The 25,553-nt window shown below is 33.8% G+C and overlaps 1 protein-coding gene across 1 annotated transcript; it reads left to right on the top strand.

The window, feature by feature from the left end:
- Positions 1–499: 499 nt before the first annotated feature.
- LOC149416684 (UDP-glucosyltransferase 2-like) lies at positions 500–24,680 on the top strand. Its single transcript, XM_089641296.1, has 8 exons — positions 500–676; positions 8,915–8,930; positions 10,132–10,937; positions 11,027–11,249; positions 11,592–11,811; positions 12,831–13,018; positions 16,838–16,902; positions 24,582–24,680. The coding sequence occupies exons 1-8, from the start codon at positions 500–502 to the stop codon at positions 24,678–24,680; spliced, it is 1,794 nt and encodes a 597-aa protein (XP_089497422.1).
- The last annotated feature ends 873 nt before the right edge of the window (positions 24,681–25,553 follow it).

The raw sequence follows: 25,553 nt of genomic DNA, 5'->3' as shown, positions 1-25,553 counted from the left end.
TTGCACATGAAAAAGCCACAAACAACCTGATAAACACATCAGAAGCGATGAAATCAAAGAAGCAGAGGCCCGATGGGCGAAAATATGTCAACAAAAGACATTTTTTAGTGAAATAAATGCGCTCCAGAAAGGAGCCCCTTCCTTGGACCTGACGGCCTACTGAGGATGAACTCAAGATTACGAGCCCTCAGTAACGTGCCCCAAGCAGTGCGGACTCCTATAATATTAGATGGTGATCATGCATATGCACGACTTCTGGTGAGACATCATAACCAGGAAGCCGATCATCCGAGTAAGGAGAGAACAATGACTGAGGTGCGAGGCAGCTACCATATGCTGCAACTGCGAACAAATATTCGCAAGATCGCCCACAACTGCCCCACCTGCAAGATGCGCAGGAGCAAGCCAGCCCCCTCTCTGATGGCCGCCATCAAGGCTAGCCCACCATGTTCCTCCATTCACAAATCGTGAATTCAACTACTTCGGACCAATGATCATCATGGACCCCACCACGCCCCGCAACAGCTGGCCACGCGATCGAGTCTTCGATGTCACCCCTGCTGCAGACGGCCGAGTGAGGACCGCCCGGATCCAGACGAGCACCGGAATTTACGTCCGCCCCGATGTGAAGCTCGCTGTAATCCTGCCGGCCCCACCTACCGATGCAACATCAACTGTACCACCAGCACATTTACATTTATAAAATGTGCCTACCCCACGCCACTGGCGAAATCATCACTCCCCGCCACTGGTCATTTTGTTCCCGTTTTCGGCCAAGGCGGCCTGAAAACTTTGACTCCGAACGGCATCGATACCGCATCGCGCGTCTACCTCTGCCGAGCGGAACGATGATCAAATTTTTACTATGTACAATTAACTAGGAAATATCAATTTATTAAATGTTGCAAATGTCTATATTTTACTTGTACATCTCCTCGGCGGTAGTTAAATAAACACTATTTGCTATGTGCTACCACTGAGGAGATATTAAAAATGCTGTTTTTAACATATATGTATAACCATTTTTTTACAATTAATTTTACCTTTTTTGCCTGTACAAAAATCCAGAAATCTCGTAGCATAGTGAATCTTTTCTCTTTTTGAGCGTTATGTTACGGGGGACCTGAGAAAAATACTAACTTAACGATATTTACAAATTTGATCGCTTCAAGATCATTTTTACATTATGCGTTTTATTTATCTACAAGTGACTCCTGCTCACCATCTGCCTCACCTCGCCAAGTCTTCTGCTCCAAACCTTCTGGCGTTACCTCATCAAGATCAGCTGGCCCTACTCTGGAAAACCGCGAACGCCAGAAGCGAGCAGAGACGAAAGCGCACCCAGTGCCCAACATTCACCAAGCACTGGGTGCGGGAGGCAGATTTTTCATAAATTTGTCAACTATCATCATCATCGGCAGTAAAGGAGCATTCTCATCGGTTGAAGACACGGTTAGGAACCGGCGCCCAAATCTACAGTCTTGTGCGGACTCCCGTCCAGTACAACTACAATGATAGTATTATTTCACAAAATACAAAAATTAAGTTATGAGTTAAGTAAGCTGCATTTAACGTTTTCAAGTAACACTTGAAAATGTATAAAATATCGAAATTTCCTGCAATGCAGTTAGATTACATAGTCAGTATTCTCAAGGGCATCAGCATTGGTAAGTTAGTTCTGCACCTGGAAAGAATTAGAAACCTGTGTTGGCGGCCTTAGCAAATATATTTAATTTCAGTAAAAATAAAGAAAAGTTTAGAAACTTATAAGCCATTTTCATCTTTCATTGTTTGCCTACGATCAGTTACGACAATGTTGTAGATACTAAAGTACCTCTCGGCATCAACACTATTGACAGGGTAATTGAGACATTGAATAGCTGCTTTTGCAAATCTAGGATAGCAAGATTTTGATATAACTAAAACTTGCATTACATCCACAGGAGCTTCTTGGCCGACCAATCGAAGTAATTGTCTGTGAAAATGAGAGTACCCGTCAATTAGTTCTTCTTGTGGTACACTTTTGAAAAACGGAATTTTCGCGAAGCTTTCTTCTATGGAATTTGAATTGACAGAAGAAGAGAGCACATTTGCTGCGTCCGATGCACAAAATAATCTGCCAATGTGCTTGTAGCACTCATTTGTTGGATTTGGCCCCCCATGTGTACCAACAATTTATCCAAGCTCTTTTGAGCTGCTGTCTTCAACATCATGCTGTGATCGATAGAATTTTCGGTTGATAAAATATTCATTGTTTTTTTGCCAAAAGAGCCTTTACATTGACGCTGAAGAGAGGACTAAAATCTTCTAATTTACTCCACAAAATGTGTGCAAACGAATAGTTTGAACCTTCTAAATTGTCAATTAGTTTCATAATTTTCGGACAGAATTCTGATACGAATATAAGTTGAATTTGAATTTTACTGGTTAGAATGTCATTTTCAAAACATTCTTTGAGGTAAATAGTGCTAGGATTGTCGTCTTCGTATTCATTAAGAAAATCAATAATTTGCTGCATGTACTCATTCAAAGTATATGCAGCAAATTCATACATGTTTATGGTGGTACAATTTGCAAAAACATCATTTTGCCAAAATCAAGTAAATCATTACGAAAAGATTGTCAGCATGGCGTATGGCATAATAAAGAGTAAATGAAAACATATGGCTCCACATATTATGCTATAATCCACTCGCACCTGAGTTATCTAGTTAGTATCTGGGGCACCATTACCAGGAAACAAGACATTCAAAATAGAGCCGTAAGCCATCACATATAAGCAATACAACGCATTACCTAGTAACCTAAAACTTCCAACAAAGAAACAACATTTGCAAAAGCCCTTAAAAGCTATTTCTTCAGCAGTTTTATTATTGATTGACACATTTTTTCTTCGGAACACCAAAATAACTTCTGTGTTTATTTCTTTTAACAGGTTTATGAAATATTTTCCATATAGTTGTGTTAAGTCTGTCTAGTCTGTTTTAAAATCTATGAACACTGTTCATTGAACTCCCTTTTTAAATTCACTTCATTGTATAAAATTAAGTTTCTTTTAATTTAATAATGTTGTCTTTCCCGAAATGAGTTTTTTTAAACTCACTGTGAATAATCTCTAAATAGTATAAAACAATGTCGCTGTCTGTCTGTTTGTACGCTTAGTTCTTCTAAACTACGTAACGGATTTTGATAGGGTTTTCACGATCATATAATTTCTTCCGGAAGGTTTATATTTATAATACATGTTATATTTATAGAAAGTAGAGAATAGTCGATATTTTGTATCGGGCTCTTACATTGCTAACACTGGCTAAACTTTATGAGATACTTCAAAATAATGTACCACGGAATTTTATATCTTAAAAAGGCCTACAGAAGAGTGGACGATGTTATATGTCTATCTCCTATGGATAACTCACAGCAACGCCGGTTACATGTCCGCTAGTGTATTATAAAAATTATTGTTATTATTTTGTAACGTATTATCACTAAATAAATAAAATAAAAATTTATATGATCCATGCAATGGCTTGCGCCTTCCAAGTTGGTAAACTGTAATTCGCTTGCTTACTCCGGAAAAACAATGTTTGTCGAAGCCTTAAAAACTGTATGAAATAAAGTGATAATTAACACTATCGCAAGAATGTCTAGACGAGTAGATTACTCATAATCTGCCGTTCACCACGTGGGCGAAGTCACACGCGCACGGTTATCGCGCATGTGCCCATGAGTCTACCACGCCGCATCACGCTGGCTTTTTTTTTTTATATTTACTCCACACAGGAGGCCCTGAAGAAAATAATTTCCCTCAGGGCCTATGTCATCTTTGGGGATGCTGTGTGGAGGGTCTTTTTGTGGAGAGGAAGGAGTGAACATGGGTCTTGAAGAGTCCCATGTTGTAGGAGGGAGGAAACACAGAGGCCGGCAGTTCGTTCCACAGCCGAGCTGTTGAACTTAAGAACGAATCGTAGAAGCGACCCGTTCTCATGTGACAAGTGTCAACTATGTACAAATGTTGGGCCCGCGTCTGGCTGGCCAACAAAAATCTGCGCATCATGTTTGCGTATCATATATATAATTTTCTTGGACTATGAAATAACACTTTGTCGCAGTGACTTAAGCTATTTCTAAACATAAATGTGTAAGTAACTATGTGTGTAGGTATATATATATATATCTGGGGCTTAATGCAAGAAGTTCCTAAGTCAAAATATGTTGAATTGTAAATTAGATAGGTTACAATTTTTTCAATTGCACCGGACATAGGTATTCACAGCATTCAAATTAAGGAAGTCATAGAGTACTTTCTGGTACCTTAATCACTCAAACAGCAGAGGAAAATAATTTCTCTCACGCGTATTTCATCTTTTGGGATGCTGTGTGGGGGGTCTTTTCTTAAAAAAAGAAGGAAGGGAAGTTTTGTGAAGGTAAAGGATAAACGGGTTAGGTAGGAATCTAGGGATTAATGTGTCCAGGAGTGACGTGAATATATACCTCCCATTGTGGTGCAAGGCGATGGGTCGAGAGACCAAAGATGGAAAGGTTATGTATAAAATAATTTATATTAAAAATACCGAAGATATTATAAAGATGATCGGAAATATTATCGTAAAATCTTACACATCCATCCGATAATTTTAATCTTACCATGGCTAAACAATTAAAAATATTACACCAAAATATACGCAGCATCTCAAAAAAATTTGACAATTTCACTGTCGTACTTCAACAATTGGAGACAGAATTTAACGTAATAATCCTCACAGAATGTTGGCTAAATAGAATTTTTACACCAATACAAATACCTAATTATACAGTCACTCACTCAAAAAACATTAAAAATCAAAATGACGGTATTGTAATTTACTGCAAAAAATATCAACATTCAACTATAACTATTCAAACGCAAACGGCATTGAAATAATCGTAAATAATGACATATTTATTTTAGCTATGTACCGATCACCTTCTATAAAAAACAAATTTCCCTTTCTGAGGTCCATAGACCGTCAACTTATCATAATGAAAAAACAAAAAATATCTACTTAATAGGAGATATGAATATAAACCTTTTAGCAAATAAAAAAACATCAACAAAGTAACGATCACTTAAACCTTTTGTTATTCCATGGACTCTTTAGTACCATAAATGAACCCACAAGAGTCAACTTTGAACAAAATAACCTTTTACCCACCCATACTTGTATTGAGCACATTATGTTAAAAACAAAAAGATTTCAACTCAACAATTACAGACCACTATACACTTATCCTCCAAACAATTCACAAGAAATACACTCCAAAACCACAAATGCCTACAACAAAATTGATGTTTTAAAACTAAATGACAAACTACTTCGTAAAAAATGGGAAGAAATCGTAGAAAATAATAAAAATTAATGTAGCATTATCACTTTTTATGGAATGTATTCAAGACGAAGTTAAAAAAATACTTTCACGTCCGAAAAAAGTTCTCCAACTTAACATAAATTTCTAAAACCGTGGATATCAAAAGGACACATAACAAGTTTCAGTAAAAGAGACAAACTCCACAAACAATGCAAACCAAAGCCATATGACATCTATCTCATAAATTTCTATAAACGATATCGAAACTTTTGCATACGACTTGCACGTATATCGAAAGAAATATATAATAAAAATAAAATAGATAAATGCAACAAGGACCCCAAAAAATTTGGCAAATCCTAAAAGAAATATCCCACACATCTACAAAGAAAAACTATTCCATAACCGAGATTAAAATAGATAACGAGATAATAAAGACATCAGAACAACCACCAAAAGTATATAATTATGTGAATAACTTTTTCGCTAACGTAGGCAAAGTACTAGCCAAATATACACACACTGGTGTTTCTCCCATACATTACCCAAATTCAATACATTACAAAAATAGAAACACTAAAACTTATAAACGAACTAAAAAATACAAACTCACAGGGAAGCGACAGAATATCACCGATAACACTAAAAATATTAAAATCAGCACTTCTTATCCCACTAACCATACTTATAAATCGGTCCATTAAAGAAGGGATGTTCCCAACTATTTTAAAAACGGGCAAAGTAATTCCAATCCCCAAGAATGTAAACAAGGAAGAAATAAATAATTACAGACCAATTACAATTCTGAACACGCTTTCATAAAATCTAGAGAAACATATCAAAAACAATCTTTTCATTTTTCTCAACAAAAATAATACACTATCACCAAATCAATTTGGATTCAGGTGAAATATGAGAACATCACATGCCATAGCCTAAGTAACAGACTTCCTCAAAACAAATATAGATCAGGGTAAAAAATGCCTTGGAATATTCCTAGATTTAACAAAAGGGTTTGACACAATGCACCACCAAAACCTGTTCAATAAAATAAAATATATCGGCAACACGGGAACAGAACTCAAATTAATTGAAAGCTACATGGAAAATCGCACCCAATATATCTCAATAGATAACACATGCAGTGCAAGGAACAAGTATCCTACGGAGTACCCCAAGGCAGCGTCCTTGGCCCAATCCTATTCCTTATTTATATTAACGATCTATGTCACTTTCAAATAGACGGGGAAATTAAAAGCTTTGTTGATGACAATGTGTTACTTTTTAAGGCCACTGACTGGAACACACTCATCACAAAAGCAGAAGTTGGCCTTAATATTACTAAAAAATGGCTTGACTCTAACTTATTAAGTAACTTTAAATATAGATAAGACTAAATTCATAACCTTCAGCATAAACTCGAGGGGCTAACCTTCCAAAAAACATCTACCTTAAAATACATTCCTGTCACTCAGCGAGCACCCTATGCAGTTGTCCTCCAATCACACAAACGGAAAATATAAAATATCTTGGTACCTATATACTTCGACCGTTATTTAAAATGGGACAGACATATAGAGTCGGTAAAAGGAAAACAAAACAAGTTGATTTGCTTTTTTAAAAACGTGAGAAATATACTAAACATATATGTAATAAAGAATATATACCTCGCACTAGCACAATCCATAATGGATACAGCATTATTGCCTGGGGCTATGCCAGTAAAAAAATACATTGATACACCGTATAAAGCTCAGAAAACCGTAATAAAAGTAATACTTAAAGTACCAATACTAACACCCACTTCAACCATACTCAAAAAATTTCCAGTGTTGAAGATTCAGTAAATTATATTAAAAAAAATACTAATTTTCCTTTACAAGAACCTTAACACATTTAAAACTTCACAAATTTCTCGCAATACTAGAACAAGACATGTAAACCAACTACTTATACTAGAAACCAACACATCCTTTAGACAAAAATACTACAGATTCCAGGCCATAAAAATGTACAATTCACTTCCAAAACAAAATAAAACTATACACTGGAAAATATACTGTACCTTGTAATACTAATATATTTAAGAATAAATAATAAAAAAAGGGTTGGAGAGGTCAAAGGGTCTCCCTAAACCAGTGTTGCCAACTCAACTACTTCAAAAAATGCTAGAGTGATGGAAAAAAAAAATGCTAGAGTGATGGAGTGATGGCCAGAAATATGCTAAATTCCTTTAAAAAATGCCAAAAAAAGCCAACATAAATTTAACTTAGTATTTGTTGAGAAATAGAGTGATGGGAAAAATATGCCAGAAGAATGCTAAATTACTTTAAAAAATGCCAAAGAAAGCTAACATAAATTTAACTTAGAAATAAAATAAGTGAAATAAAATATCAATATCTTCATCTTCTTCTTCTTCATTAACAGAAACTGATGTGGAAGGCTGAGAGACGGAGTCGTAACTTTCTTTGGTGCCAATGCAGCGTAGTATTTCGCCAGGAACAGTGTAAGAATAACAGCACTTTCCTGCTCTCTTTACGCCAAATCTCACGTACAAAATGGCATTCAGGGTTCTCACCGCCAAACGATTTCGGAGTTTTGTTTTGACCAGACTCATTTGGCTAAATACACGTTCAATGTCCGCATTTGAATGCGGCAATGTTAAAATAGACATTGCAAACTGACATAAATCACCAAAGGGGTTATTATTAGCTGCATCTTTATATTGCATGACTTCATTCCAAAACTCTACAGCGGAAGTCAAGGATTCCCATTTAATGTGAACTATTTTTCTCCATTGAGACACCAGTTTTTCAATCGATATCATTTTTGTTAGTTAAAAAATTGGTTTTTATTATTTTCATGTTTCTGTAAAAATAAGCCAAATAAATATGCTATATGCTAAAAGCATAATAGTTATGCTAAACATGGAGTAATTATGCTAAATTTAGCATATAATATGCTAACTTGGCAACACTGCCCTAAACTGCCCAAAGCCTCTTCCGATCTAGCCCGCCAAGCAAATGGTGTGCAGGTGCATCCCAAACACATTTCACCCGATGAACTCGGGCAACCCTGCTAAATCACCAAACGTAACAAATCACTTGGTATGACCTATATCAGAGGCATCGGTTATCCAATAAATAGTTCTCGGGGCGGCATTCAGTACTCAAACCTGCCTCCCAAATTGCAGCGGGTAATCCAACAGCAGGTAAAAATTAAAAGAATTATAGTAATTTTCCAAACGCCACCCATTGTCACTACTGCCTTGAAAGCTGTAAGCTGATGCATTTAAAAGCCTGTCTCAAGTCTAAAGCATTTTCAGAATTTACCTATTAATGCCTTCAAAATGATAATGCATTATGCCTACAACGCATCTCATTTTCACGTTTTGTTTATTTATAAATTTTGTTTTAGTCGAGCTTACAAATGCATATTTATTATTAATTACATATACTGTTTGATGCATTTTCTTTGTATTAATTTAGCCCCTATAATCCAGCTTGAATCTATCAATTGGTGCAGACTTGAAGTTTTCCGGTAATTGTTTGGTTTCGGTTTCCTCCTTATTGTACTTTTATGTTTAATGTCCACCTATTATATAATATTTTAATGTTTTCCTGTTTTATATAGTATTTTAATTTTAAAGTTCTTATTTTTCGTGCACTGTCACTGTCTTTTATTGTTGTCCTCTACTAAAATAGCACTGTTATTGTTAAATTTTATTCTCTGCTTTTGTGTAAACCGTTTATTCTTTATTTCATATTATGTAATTATTTTTTTTTTAAGGAACATAATAGGAAATTTTATTTTAAGTTTATTATAGTTAAGCGCACTTGAAGTGAAACAACACAAAACTGCGCGATATAAATGCTATGTTATTATTATATGATTTCCGGCAGCTCTTTATAATATTGTATTCCTTTGTATGGTAAAATATATTTTGTATTGGCTTTGTCCGTTTTAGGTAGCCTATTTTCATTGCACTTTTTTGTGTTATGTCTGTAAATATCCTTTTTGTATATAATTTTTGAAAATTTTAAGTATTTTTGTAATGGGCTGTTTATTCTTTAATGTATAAATATCATAGCGTTCAAGGTCAGCATCTGTTTCACCGTTAACCAATTTAGGATTTTGACAATCTATTACGCCTACGTATTATTCTCATGCTCTATTTTGGAAAACATAAAAAGAAGCAGTAATTAAAACTTTTGTTAGCAAACCAACGCTTTTATTAGACATAATATTACGGAACAACTTATTATCAAATCCGCTGATCTACTACTTCTGAAATGTCTTCAGGGTCAGATAGTAAAAAATGTTAAGAACGTGTAAACCAACTCATTATCTTGGTAGATAAAACTAATTACATTACAGATCAAAAACCTTGGGTTAAAATACCTCAGTGGTGGTAAAGATAAAAGGCATTTTAAAAACATCACTCAAAATTGTTGTAAAAATACGAGCTTTGATATCGTGTATGGACTCGAGCGTGGATACGTTTTACGTATAACAATCGTAATGATGACTAGCAAAAATATTCAAAAGGCGCCATTTTAATTTTCGACATTTAAAAAAAATTTCAGTCTAGAGTGGAGAGATATTCGGGAAGCACGTTTAGGGACGGCACATTTTTTCTATTCACTTAAATACTGCAACATTTATATTAACCGCATTTTTTAAATTCCTTGCCAAGGAAAATTTTTCTACCTATTTCTGCAAAGTGAACTACAAAAAACCATTTCATAAAAATGATTCTGAAATTACATTTCGTGGTGGCAGTTTTAGCGTGTTTTAATCTGTGTGATGGTGCAAGGATTCTTGGATTATTTCCCACTCCATCCATAAGTCATCAAGTAGTGTTCAGGGCATTGATGGAAGAACTAGCTAAAAGGGGCCATCATCTGGTTGTGTTGACTACAGACCCTGTCAACTACACTACGCCTGAATACGTGAATCTAACACAAATCGATGTCCATGAATATTCCTATACGAAATGGACTGAATATTTTAACTTTGCTGCCGATGTGGCTAACGCTGGACCTATTTCAATGATGTCTCAATTTTTTGATGTAATGAGAGAAATTACGGATCATCAACTTTCCACTAAAGAAATGCAAAAAATAATAAACGACCAAAATGAAAAATTTGATCTAGTCATTGCTGAAGCTATAATTCCCGTCATGTATGCCTTTAAAGATCGGTTCAACTGTCCACTGATACAATTGAGTTCTTTGGCGGGTATTGGGAATAACTTCGACGCAGTTGGAAATCCGTCTCATCCATTAATATATAGGGAAATAATATCTCCTTACGGAGATAAGGCTCTTGGGATCTGGGAAAAACTTTATTCATTATACCTCAGTATTTATGTGCGATACATATACTATTATAAAATGGTGCCCGTATACGATGAACTAGCGAAAAAACACCTTGGTGCCAATATAAGACCTTTGTCTCAAATTGAAAGTAGTACAGATTTGATGTTTCTGAATTTCCACCCGGTATTGTCAGGAATACGACCACTGGTACCGGCTATAATTCACTTGGGTAGCATGCATATAAAACCACCCAAACCTTTACCACTAGTAAGTTTGGCTTCAGTAATATGAAATTACCAATTGAAATGTCTGACCAATATAACATAACATACTTATACTCATTATTTCCGTACCAGGTTTTGAAAGAGATTTTGGATAATGCAAAGCAAGGAGTGGTGTACTTCAGCTTGGGAAGTAACGTCAAGTCAAACCAGCTGCCAGCAGAGATCAGGAGAATCTTCCTCGAAGCGTTCAAGGAAATGCCCTACACTGTACTATGGAAGTGGGAAAACAATACGCTTCCTGATCAGCCTTCAAACGTCATCATCTCGAAATGGTTTCCACAACAAGATGTATTAGGTAAAACCAATGTCACTCTCATTTTCTTTTTATGATCAATGTTGCATGATTAATATTTTTAGTAGTGTCAATAATATTGAGGTTTTTACACCTCCACTCTTGCATAGTATTAAAATATTAAAATAAAGGTCAGTGGCTCAGTTGGCATCGCGTCTGGGTCCCTCCTAGGCGTAGTGTGTTCAATTTTTTAGCTGGCTGAGTCCTCTAATAACATGAAAAATTTAAAAAATAAATTACTAACAAATAAAAATTATATCAAATCAATCATGAAAAAGTCTCAATTTTATTTCAATTACACGTTAGTATTCGTAATTCAATATCGAAAAACTTTTTTTTTTCCAGGCCATCCCAACATTAAGGCGTTTATAACCCAGGGAGGACAACAGTCGATGGAAGAAGCTATCCACAACGGAGTACCATTGCTTGGAATACCATTCTTGGGCGATCAATGGGTAAATGTAAACAAAATGGTTTCATTGGGAATTGGAAAGGGCCTTGATGTTAATAAATTAACAGTGACCAAAATTAGAAACGCGGTTTCTAACCTAATCGAGGACCGAAGGTAAATATTTACTACAAACATTTTACTCAGATTTCCTTTATTTTTTGATTTAAAATGAACTTGTTATTGGCAGAAGAACAAATATTTTTGTCGTATTTGTAATGTGTTGTTTTTTTTTTAACTTTTTGTAATGTCATCCGGTATCTAGTATTGAAGGCAATTAAAGATGACGGGTTTTCCCAGTACCTAGTTTATCCAGGGTTTGGGAAAAAACATGAAACAATGGATTTATCTATTTTTTCTTCGATAGTTTGCAAAATTACTTTGTGGCGTCATTTAAATTATATGAATATCAAATACTTTCTTTGAACCAATTTTAATTAATTATAATCTACATGTTTAAACGTAACCCTAAAGTCTGCAGCGATTGACAGATTCAAGCTGGATTGTATTAATCAAAACAAAAGTGTTTATTATTTATTTTTTAATTAATTATACGCACGATTTTACCCATTTTTGGTTTTCATTAACTTAATTTCAAAAAATCATCTCTAAATAAAGTCTCTAGATGAATATTTATGGTATAAGTTTTTTACTGTTCTGACCTTATGCGCCGCGTAATATTTACAGCACGTTTTTAAGTAAGGCTGTGTAAATAATAGTTTGCCGGCAACCCGGTCGTTTATTGTATTGAAAAAAAGTTTTTTGACAATGTCGGTACTTAAGTTATCCATCTCACTAGATAACGTCTGTTCCGAGACGGTTTATAATAAATAGGTATATAAAAGAGATAACTTGATTTGAAGGAAAAATATTACACAGAATTTATATAGTTAGTAATAAATAATTATGGATGCATCTGGAAAAACACCTCAACTGTGTTAAAAATAAGTTTTAACAAACTTTTTGTAAATGTAAATCACGTCAGGTCTGAAGGATGTCGCAGTAAGTCAGTGGTTCCCAGAAGAATTTGGATCCGGAATAAAAAATTACCCGTTCCAGTGTTAATTATTTGTAATCTAAATGTGCGATTTTTATAAAAACGTGATCGTTGTGAATAATATTTTATTTTTTTTCAGTTTCCGCAACAAAATATCAGATCTTAGAGACCTCATTTATGATCAGCCACAGAGTTCTTTGGAGAGGGCTGTCTGGTGGACGGAATACGTACTGAGACACAAGGGCGCCAAGCACCTTCGGTCTCCTGTTATCGACACTCCTGCGTACCAGTACTTCATGCTGGATATCTTTGCCGTTGTTTTAGCGGGTTTTACTTTCTCTATACTAGTTTTATATATGATCGTACTTAGTGTGACTAAAGTGGAAAAGAAACTTAAAACGAAGTGATGACAGTAAGATATTTGGAAAGGTTGAAAAAAATAAGAGAATGTTTGGCGGCGTGTACTAGAATTAATATTATGTTATTGTGTAAGTGTATTAATTATTTTGGCTAGTTGTATAATTTGTATTTCATTATGTAAGTACATAAGTATTTTTTGTTTGGTATTTTTTTTAATAAAATACTTAATTAATAAAATATAATATTTGATGACAAATAAAATTTTATTTTTATGCATTATTATTGTTGTTCATTATCTTTTATTTCCATTTTACCTTTGCTTCAGAACCATCGAGTTATAAAGAAACCAAATAATATTCATACATTCATCGTTATTTAAAATAATCCACTTTCAATGTATTTATAATTTAAAAAAATCTAATTTTGAAAATTTTATTTTCCGGCCCATTTAAAAAAGAATTGTTTTAAATTTCCTACTTAAAACGCTTGTAAGGTTAATTTAGGTTATATATATATAACAAGTTAGGTATTTTTTTATATTCTGGAAAACCACATGTATCTACTGTATACGCCCGTCCCGGAAGTCAATATTTTATATTTTCCAAAGCTAGTACGACTCCTTCATTTCGTCTAGGCGTTCCCATGTATCAAAAGAGGAGTCGACCTGTGGTTATGGTAGATACATAATAATATAGAGATACTGCTACTAACCCTGTTTAAATGCAATTTTTTATTATTATTTATTGTTACACAAACCATCTGGGCTTTACCGAGTATATATTATATGGTATAAAATCAAAAAAATGAGGATTTATATTATCTTCTGCTTGGAGTCTATCTTGTCAAAATATCAGTCTAAATATGAAGAAAACTTTTACGGTGTCTTCTCTAAGTCGATCGAAGTAAAATCTGGTGTTCTCCAAGGATCCCACCCAGGTCCCTTCAAGTTCAACTTTTATATAAACGACATTAGACTTACATTCAAATTCAGCAATAACTCTCAATATACGTTTTAATGTTTGCAACAAATGCGAAGAGTGGCTGATTAAAAATCCTAATTTTAAAGAATAACGTTGACTGTACCGAACTTCTGGCTCAATGCAGCTATATATTAGTATAAAATCTACAAGCCTATTACAAAACAAATGCAGCAATACTAATCGTTCTCTTCATACCTTCAATAATATCTGCCTTATTTTTTCGGATTCACTGACAACATTTAAAAAAACTTCATGCCAATTATATAAACTGTTCAATGTGCATACACATACTTATCACTCTTTAAATAACCACTGATCACACATATATATGCATTCATAATACAATTAATTAACGACGTGCAAAGAAATATGTTTAGTTTTGGTTAATATTAAAAAGAAAATTAAATCAGTCACAAAGATGTTGAGTTTTATCAGACACAATTCAAAACAGTTGCCTAGACTTGGCATTCTCGAGAGAGAATCTCAGGTATGTGGGTCGAAGGTTTCGGTTTTTACCCCTGACTGTTTCTGAGTTAATGCAGAGTATCTGCCAGCCTTACTTCTAGGAGGGTTGTCACATTACTTCTGATGGCTTATAAGCCTCTAAATAATTTATTATCAATACCAGACATTCTGGCTAAAATATGATATCTACGTACCGCATAATTTCACGTGAGGCCGACAACGAAGGCTTCTGATTCTTCCCAGGTGCAGAACTAACTTACCAATGCTAATACCGCTGGGAAAACTGATCCTACAAAGAATGTAAGTACGAAGTAGGTATTATTTAATTTTTTGCTATGTGAACCCACGTTGAACCTTATGTATTTATTATGCCAACTAATATGACCGTCAAAATAAAAACGAATAAAAACCAATTTCTTCCTGACTAAATACCTTTTGCTTCTCATTAATACCATTTTGAAAGCGCTCTGGCTTTCTAATACATGACTGACAACGTATTTTTCCATACCATTTGAAGGTCATAATGATGATGAAACGTAGTGTTAGATCACGTAACCTTCGTTCATCTTAAAGGAAATGATGGAATTTTAGTTGACATTCACAACCTCCAGTGTGCCAAGAGGTCCACTAGTGGCTCACCGCAATTTCCTTGATTTAGTGGTATTTTAAATCCAGTATACTAAAATACATATTATTCAATTGGCAAAAAAAAATAATGATTCTTAATTTTCTTCTAGCTTATCGTTTCATCATTTGCAAATTTATTTTACCTGTAGTACGTCTCAAAATTCCATAAATAATGTCATAATTTTTCATTTTTAAAAGTTATAGTACTGTATTTATTGACAGGAAAGTCTTACATGGCTTATATTTATTCTAAATAACATTTTTTTACCTGGAAACGTAATAAAACTCAAGAAAATTTTAGTATATCTTCATTACATTTCATGATTTTTAAACACTAGAGAGAGAGAAAAACATTTTCTGAATATATTCACAGGGGATGGTCTGATGCTCTATAGGGAACCCGTTTTATTATATCATTTTAGACTTACGGATTTCAATACTTCGTTTGTGTGAAAGCACTATAAGTAGCTAACATGGTTAATCTAATTGGATGATATAAGTTACAAAAACAAGTTAGTTATTAGGAAAATAGTTTCAGCCAGCTCAAGGAATAATAAAGGGTTAAAATAGTTTTTGCCTTCCCTGTAAGTAAACTTTGATGCTGTTTATGAATAGAGATTTCACGGCCAAAAGTATTGTTATAGTATTAAATGCTGTCCAAAACGTTGGATAAAGAAGGAGGTAGCGCAATAAGGCATAATACCCAAAGATAAATAACTGTAATGTAATGCTCTTGCTCATTCCGGAAATATGATGCTTGTCGAAAAAAACTGTACTTAAATATACAAAGAATCTAAACTATTCTGTCTCCGTAAACTATTTATTTTGCAAACTATGAAATACATTTTTAAAAACAAAAATAAATTCGAAATAAATGAAAACAGAACCAACATTAGAAATAATAATGTATTTTATACTCCCCAAACGAACACAAAACAAATGCAAACACACTGCAGTTTCATTGGACCTCGTACTTTCAATCTTTTACCGAAAAATATTCAAGTGATAACTAAACTTCCTCAATATTTAAAAGAATTAAAATTATGGCTTTTCGACACAGCAGTTGAAACTTTTTTTATTTAATTTGTATCAATTTATGTTTCTCATTAAATATTCACCATATATTACATATATTACAATAAACTTTTTAGATTCTCACGGCCAAAAGCATTTTTGTTGTTTGTTTTTGGGGTGTTATGCCGTGTTGCGCTAACTCCTTCTTTAGCCGACGTTTCGGACAGCGTTGCAGTGTCCATCATCAGGGCAGATCCGGTAGATCCGAAGATGTGTAAAAAACACTGCAACGCTGTCCGAAACGTCGGCTAAAGAAGGAGTTAGCGCAACACGGCATAACACCCCAAAAACAAACAACAAAAATTACAATAAACACTTATAACTTCACTATACACTATTATAAACACTTTTTATACAAAACGCTTATAAAAAATGTAATCTTGTTTTTATTTTATATGCCCACAATTTGTTTATTTCTAGGTACAATAAAATAATAACTTAAATATATTACCCACGCACAGGCTGCGCCTTAGTGGGTTCCCATTATTCTTATTGATTTATATAATATTGTATGTAATTAATGTAAAAATTGGGAAAAATAAAGGAATTAAAAAAAAAAAAAAAAAAAAATGAGTGATAATTATTACTGATAAAAATTAGGTCTAGACGAGAATATTACTTCTAATCTATCAATCACCAGGCACGCGAAGTCACACGCTCATGATCATCGCGCAGGTATCCATGAGTTCACCACGCACCATGCTGGTTAGCAAAAAAATCTGCGCTTGAAGTTAGCGTACCATAATCATAATTCTCTCAGACTATGAACAGTTTGTCACAATAACTGACGCGATTCCCAAACATAAATATATTAGTGCCTTTGTAAGTAAATATTCATCTGGAGCATCGTAATTGGTAAATCGATCTGGAATGAAGACGTTTCGATTTCTTGGCGTTCATAATTCCCAGACAATATTTTAACCTGTACTTTCCTGGTGATTTTAGGCAATGTGCATAAAAACAATACAAAATGGTGGCATAATAAATGTTTAAATATTTTAATAGTCATCAACAGAAATTATTCCGGCTGTCAACTCATACAACGAAAACGAATTTTCATTTTACGTAATTAAAAATTGAAAAGCTAAAATTACAAATTTCCCAACTGCTGTTCGATTCCTTTTATAGTAATTAAGGTAAATCAGAAGGTTTTATTTAAAAATATTTCGTATTTTTTCGTGTCCAGCGATTCCGAATATTTACCTATATTAATTTACCTTTACCCATTTAGGCAATTATTTGGGAAAGGTAATGTTTTACCCGGACAACTGTCATCCTTATTATGCCTAAACTCCTTCCTGTTCCAACAATATATACTCACCCTCTCTCTGTGAATGACCTGATATCTACATATTGAATATAACTGTTGTTAGTATCACTTAAGCTGGGCGAAGCCCAACTAAGGGCCCAGCAGCAAAAAAGGGTTTTTAACTGCTAGTTAGGAAATATTAAGCCTACTAGGGGGGAGTTTCGGCCTCGGTTTGGTGGCTAGTGTCGAAATATTAAATTTATTTTTTTATTTGTATTCGTAAAAGAAAAGAACGTTCACAAATAAAGATTGCAGACCAAAAGGGCCATCTTATTTTAGTTCTAACGAGTCTGTCGGGTACTTTCTACCAGTACATAGAGAGATCAAACAATAATGATTATTATTTCAATGTGCATAAGCATGCATAAAAACATTATGATTGAAGAAGAAGTTAATACTTAGAAATCTAAATGAAACGTGAAACATTACAAGTAACAGAAAAATAAAAAGATAAGGTTCGTAACTAGGAATACGAACCCAGGATCTCTTGTCTTACCGAACAGAAGTTTTAACCAACTTGACCATTGGGACCTGTTTATTAAACGTCGTATTTTTCAATTTCATATTTCGAATTCAGTATTAACGATATCATCTTGCAACTAATTTTTCCCATACTGTTGGCATCTATCTTTTTAAGTGGAAACAAAGTTTTAAAGAAAATGGTTTGTAACCTAGATGGTGTCTCGGATAAACGTATCCGATACATTATTTATATATATATCGCAATATCAGCTATCAGCGAGTTATCTTTAAAATCATATTCTACCTACGCAATGTTCGACTGACGTTTTGTCAAACGTTCGTGCAAAATTACCTCATGCACCGGAGTGCTGACACGACCGAACACAATTAATCTTTATTAACTCGTCGGCCTGAATAAAAATACTGTTTTATTTATTTTTTATTTTATATTATAGAAACAAACAGTTAGTACATGATTTACAGAGGTGAAATAATATACAGGAATAATATACTTCATGTTGGGTACCTATGATATGTTTCCTTGTAATGTCGGCTAAGTGGTATGTTTATTCTTTAATTGCCAGGTGACTTGAGTTTGTATGCACCTTTATTCGAGGACCTTCACAGGCCTTTAGACCCAGAATCCGAGGACTCACACGAATCCGAGGACGTCCTCGGATTCAAAATGCGAAAAACTGAATATGTACCTATAATCTATGCGTTCTGATTGGTCAACTGTCGAAATTTTGGGCCGATCGGAGAGAGTCCTCATTTTCGTGGCGAAAAATATCGTGTTTAATTTGGCTAGTGTTTCATTAGTACGGATGTGTGACCACCAGGGCGGCGCCGCTAATGCTGGAAATCACACACAGACCCTAAACCGAGGACTCTCTCAAAGTCCTCGGTTTCGTGTTAAAAGGTGCCGATTGCCGGAATGTGAACACCAGGAGGCGCTGCAAGCTCGAGTGTCAAGAAATCTCACCTACGCCCTAAACCGAGGACCCGTCGTTAGAAATTCCTACGTGCATGTGTATATAATAAGTATTGCACTATTAAGATTGTGCCGACAAGGAATTCAGTTTTTGACTGTTGAAACAAAATTCAATATTGCGTTTAGTTCGTATTGTGAACTATGTTCTGTAATACTGTTTAATTCGATGTACGGTATTGTAATATTTAATAAGTAATTAGGACACCTGATCAAGTATTTGATTAATCCGCGTCATAATAATATATTCTTCTTTCACTCCATTCTTCGTTAATCCGCTCTATGACCCTATTACCTATACCTCACAAAAATGCCTCTGTCTGAAATAAGGACAAGGAAAGAATATCGCCACCTGGATGGGTGATGTTATCAAGCGGGTTAAGGAGGAGCTGTAGGAAGGGTTTTATTAATGCGGATCTTGAAGAGTCGGAAAAAATTACCAAACGCAGAGTAACATTATCATCAAATAAAACATACAAAATCGTTAAAAAAAAAATTATGGTTTTTTAGGTAGTCTGACAAAAAAATTAAGACAACAAAGTCGTTTATAATTAAAATTATTGAACCAATATAATAATGATTTAAAACAAATATATGCCAAGAATATTCTTATACATCATTTTAAACACAGAAAATCTCCCAATGAAACTCGAATACATGACACAAGAGCCTCAAAAAGGATATACGAGATGTTCCAAAATTCAAGACAAGTTTTGGCCAAAGAAACCACATATATCTGGCAACCAAACTCTACAACATCCTTCATCCAAGTTTGAAAAAGATAGAAAAGATAAATAAGTTTAAGGAAAAAATCAAAACATGAGTAGAAATTAATACAGACATACTATAGAATGTATTACAAACATAAACCTACCAGTCCGCCTCAGCACAGGACCACCTAGTGAGGAGGACTAAGAACAAACAGATGAAACATTTATATTTATATACACTATAATATCTTGTAATTTTCATCAAACCTGTAATTAAATAGTCACTAATAAAAAAAATAAAAATTTATTAAATAAAGACAATGTAAGCGAAACTCAATCAAAAATCTGGAAACAGAAAAATCAGAAAAAGATATTGGCACCTCTAGGACTCGAACCCAGGACCTCTCGCTCTTCCGGGCGAACGCGCTAACCACTGCGCCAAGGTGTCGATATCAAATTCGTCGTTGTTTGTCCTGGGCTCGAGTCCTAGAGGTGCCAATATCTTTTTCTGATTTTTCTGTTTCCAGATTTTCGATTGAGTTTCGCTTACATTGTCTTCATTTAATTAAATGTTACAATTTGAGGTTTTACTCATAAAGTTAAAAAAGTCCTGTTTCGGAATAGTTCGGAAGTTTTCGGTACTTTCCGTATTATGAACGCCGATTACTAGCCGATCTGCTGTTGCACCGGGCGGCGTATTTCCTTTTACGTGTTCAATAGGAGGCATCATTGCCTCGAAACCCGCATGGGGTTTGTAACGCCATTCTCCTTCCAAACCCGTGTTCAATATGAGGCACGCGTCCTCCTACTGAACACGGGTTTGTAACGCCATTTCTCTTTACAAATCCGTGTTCAGTACGAGGCATGCGTCGTCCAATCGTTTATAATTACCATGCGCATTAATTGAGCACTACGGATCCGTGTTGGTTTCGAAAGATTTTTATTTTTTAACGCCCTAGTGGACTTTTACATGGAATTTTAGTAATTCTAAGAAAACAAGACAAATGGATATAATTAAATTTAGTGCAAATCAGTAAAATATCAATACGATGATTCAATATATAATACTGCTCTTAGCCTGAAATGATAAATAAAAGAAACTGTTTATTTATCAATATAAACGCCATAATAGGCTTTAACATTAAAATGATACATTGTATTATAAGTATGCAGTGGTACACAGAAGGGAAAAATTATTTTAAGTATTAAGGACAAAATAAGAATGTGAGTACTTAATAATATTATCGCTGAAATGATACAGTTGTTATTAGAAGTACACTGAGATAATGTTGAAAGAAAATAAAAAAGAACCATGTACTTTTGTTATTTTGATTGATTTTTTTTTAAATTTTATTTTTTACTGATACATTATTTTACAGTATTTCATATCTTAATTCAGTAATGTTGGCCTCACTGGGTTATTAACCCGTGCTGAGGCCCCCATTTTAAAATATACGAATTTATACATTTAAACAAAAAAACAACATTAAAATAAAGATAAATTTAAACTAAAAATAAAGATTAGAAATTAAAATTTAATATAAGACATAATATAAAACAAAGTATGTATGTATGGAAAATCTAGTATTTAGATAAAGGATACAATTATTTAATGTGGGTTACATAAAAAAAGAAAAAATATGAAGTACTCATAAGGTAAAGAATGTTATAATAATATAGAACATTTTATGTAATTCCTTGGGCCTCGACAGTATTTTGTGAGAGGTTTAAAATATTTCCGTTTTGTAATAAAATCCCAATAATAGAATATTTCTAAATATATCCGAAAACTAATAACCGTTTTGGAAAGGTTATGAAATGTCCTTTCACATTTTATAATTCAAAATAAATATTTAATTTTAAAAATATAAGTATTTTGCATGCCAGCATAAGGAAGTTTTAAAAATGACTCATCTTACGATTTTTGTAACTAAAATTACTGATAATGAAAAAAAACGCATTCATATTGTGATAGACTAATGTATTATAAACGATATTGTCATCTCAGTTTTTGTCGTGCCATATAAAAAATAATCAATATAAAATGCTCAAAGTACATAATTATTTTTTCAAATAGCGTTTGGAAACTTAGGATTCGTTTATGTTGGACTTCTTAATTATTTTGCGGTAAATTTTTTGATTTTTTTATAAAGCGTGATTTTTTCTCTTTTTAACACCGTTAAGATCATATCCTAACCATGAACCATGAAAGTAAGGGAGATACAACGATTTCTATGAGACATGAGATTAAAAATGTGTAAAAAAGGTGACTTGTTTTTAAGTAGAATAGATCAAAATTATTAACATCAAGTATATCTATTCATACATTCGCATGTTTATAATTGAGTATTGAGATTATTATGAACTTTAAAATTATATTTGTTTGAAATGTTTAATCAGGTATTGTTAAATCAAGGCTATCAGTTGTAATAATAATTTTGGATTAAAAATCATAATTTTGGAAAATCATAATTTTGAATAAATTATAACATAAAAAAGTATGTGTGTGCTCACAATTTCTGCGTTATAAACCAATAAAACAGAATAAATAATAATTTTATTTACTCGTCAGGTATATAACATTATAAAAGAGATTAAAAAAATAAAATATGACGAGTTGTACCTATTAAAAACCAAGGATAGAAATAAAACTACATTCAAAGATGTATACGTTATGTGAGGTAATCTACATAACTAGGTACCTACAAATAAAAACATAATAATATATTATATTTTTTTAAATCAATATTTTTTGGCAGGAGGTTCATTATCATCAATATTTAATGCAATTTTGTGAATACGTTTTCTCTTGATCAATTAAGACTTGGCTGGTCGTCCTGATTGAATCCTTCCTGTAGCCGCATGATAGACCCTTTCTTTGCGGCGAGCGATCGATATAGGTTGTACATTAATTTTTCGAGATCTTTGCCGGCTATTTTTTTTCCACAATATATATATATATATATTTTTTTATAGTAATACCGCACAAGAGTCCCAACTGCTCCCGTCTGGAGCCAGTGAGACTATGGTATCCCCAATTGGAGTATGTTGTGAGGCTGAGGGTATTGGGGAGGGGAGGGAGATGGGGAAGAGGAAGGTGGGGAAGTACCTGGCTATTCAGATCTGGTCACCAAACACGGCTAAAGCCTTTTCAAGCAACGTTTCAATTCTGAATGGTGGTCTTACACCAGGGCGATACTGAGAGTATCTTCCACTCTGGAACGTGCCGCAAAAATACTATTTTTTTTTTTTTTTTTTTTTTTTCTTTATTCATGAAATATTAATGTGTACAGTTTTTACATGCTTTTCGACTACCACACTAGACACACGCCCGTATTATGGTAATATTTAAATATATTATTTAAATTAATTAATTGTGAAATAATTTAAATTAATTAATTGTGAAATAACACAAATTAATCAAATAAAATTTATTTGCGCACGCCGGGTTCGAACCCGCGACCTTCGGATCTGTAGTCAAAAGCGTATACCACTAGACCACGCCGGCATAAATGATAGTATACTCAAATTAAGCTTTGACAAATCACATCCAAACTTGGTGAGAATTTTTGTATGTTAAGCATTTGAATTCCTTTCCAAGATATTAGTAATTCTTTGCCACTGGGCTTGAATATTTCAGGCTAATAGCAGTGTTATATATTCATCGTATTAATATTTTAATAATTTACACAAAATTTATCATTTGTCTTGTTTTCTTACAATTACAAAAGCCCACTAGGGCGTTAATAAATAATAAATACCTAATAAAAAAGGTTCCTAGATTACGCGTTTTATTGCCCATCCTTAATACATAACAATTTACACATACAAAAAATGTCTCGAAACAAACATGGATCCGTAGTGCTCAATTAATGCGCATGGTAATTATAAACGATTGGACAACGCATGCCTCGTATTGAACACGGATTTGGAAAAAGAAATGGCGTTACAAACCCGTATTAAGTAGGAGGACGCGTGCCTCGTATTGAACACGGGTTTGGAAGGAGAATGGCGTTACAAACCCGTGCGGGTTTCGAGGCAGTACTGCCTCCTATTGAACACGGAAAAGGAAATACGCCACCGGGCGCGCGGGTGGAGGGGTGCATTGCCTGTCGGGTGTCAGCCGTAATGATCTCTTACCAAATTCATATATTTATATAGGCAATTCAATTTTATTTTGAACCTTTTTTTAAGTTTTGTGCAAATTTATATTTTAAATAAAATATTTAGCAATACGATGAGGCGTATACTTTTGTTGCTACGTTAGGACGAGCCGCGACGCTTCCAAGATACGTGTAAGAAATTCGTTCCACACTATTTCGAGGACCCAAGACCTCCAAAAACTATAGACCACTAAATCGAGGACCTTCCGAGATCCGTGTATTTTACGTATGTGTAATCCTGAATACGTGGACAGGCCTCGGATATGGGAAGTCCTCAGTTACCGGCTGTGTATTCCGGTTTTTTGAGGACCGTTTTCTAGGTGCTTTCCGAGTGTATGATGAAACCGAATAGACAGCAACGATCACGATTAACTTGAGTATACGGGTCATTCCGCCGTTTCGTTCAAATCGCATGTTCTTGCAAAAAAGTCATATGAAAAATAATGTTTTTCAAGAAACTTTTATTGGAAAATGTAGTTATTTAAAAAAGGAAAAAGTAGTATTTACCGGATTAGGCATTTGTTACTTAATAACTTTATGGTATACAAAAAACATGCTAAAATCTCATTACCTTCCCCGTGTAAATGAGGGACCGGTAAATTGATCAATAAATAAGAACATTTCACACTAGTAAAATCACTACATTCATTAATCGACCTGAATGTACAACTAATTTTGCATATTTATTGGTGTTTAATTTATTTTTAAAGTTACTGTATCATAGAAAGAATTGAGATTTTGTTTTTGTCCAGAAAAAATCGCTGTCGTCTTCCGCCAAAGCGGTAATTAAAATTGTGACCGTGTTTGTCACTGTTCGTCAGCTGTACCCCACCCCGCGCCTCCGTTACTAATTAGTGTACCGCTATATCTGGACGGGGAGGACGTGCGTCGCTGAATAAAGAAATATCTGCGATCTCCGTGCTCGAAAACGACTTTGTCACCGACCAGGCATCATTACCTTCCAGCATTTTTTAAAGTAAGTACATGTTTTAAAAATTCGAATCATGAACCTATAAACTATAATTAGTCGGACTATTTTTTATTGAAACATAAAGATTTGTAATGTCATTATTAAGCGAGTTATTAAGGAAAGATTGTCAAAACCTCATTACCCTCCGTCTCATTACCTTCCGTATCGTAAAATTTTTTGCCGGATGGTAATTTAGAGGTGTGGAGGGTAATGATAAATTTGTAAGGGTTATTTTTACGTGCATCTGGGACCATGTTTGGGGGTTCATAAAAGTTAATATTATCAATAAAAGCAGTTTCTTGCGTTCTAGCGTCGGACAATTTCAGTTTTGGTGAAATACATATTTTCGTTTTATCTATTTACTGATATGGAAAAACAATCTGTTAAAATTTACCCTGCGAATTTTTATTTGAAAATCGATTTTTTTATTCAATGATATAATTATAATTATTCAAATGTAAACGAATAATATATTAAACAAATGGTTTAACTATTCCCCTACAGTCACAATTATTTTCATTACTTCAGTTGTCTATTAAAACAGATGAATTTTTACAAAATTTCAAGTTTCTAAACAAATCCAGATTTGAACAAAAATCTATATAAAGGGCATTATTAAGAGTCCAACGCAAATTTCTTGATTAAAAAACCATATCATTACTGTTAGATTTTAAATCATTTAGGGAAAAAAATATTAAACAAAGATATAAAAGTAGTGTAACAATTTTTGGGCTCTCCTGTAAAAGTAACGAAA

This window comes from Hesperophylax consimilis, chromosome 16 (genome assembly GCF_061612785.1).
Source record: "Hesperophylax consimilis isolate HC1 chromosome 16, BYU_Hcon_1.0, whole genome shotgun sequence".
NCBI lineage: Eukaryota > Metazoa > Arthropoda > Insecta > Trichoptera > Limnephilidae > Hesperophylax > Hesperophylax consimilis.
The sequence above is the reverse complement of the archived record's forward strand: the minus strand, read 5'-3'. Positions and strand labels throughout refer to the sequence as shown.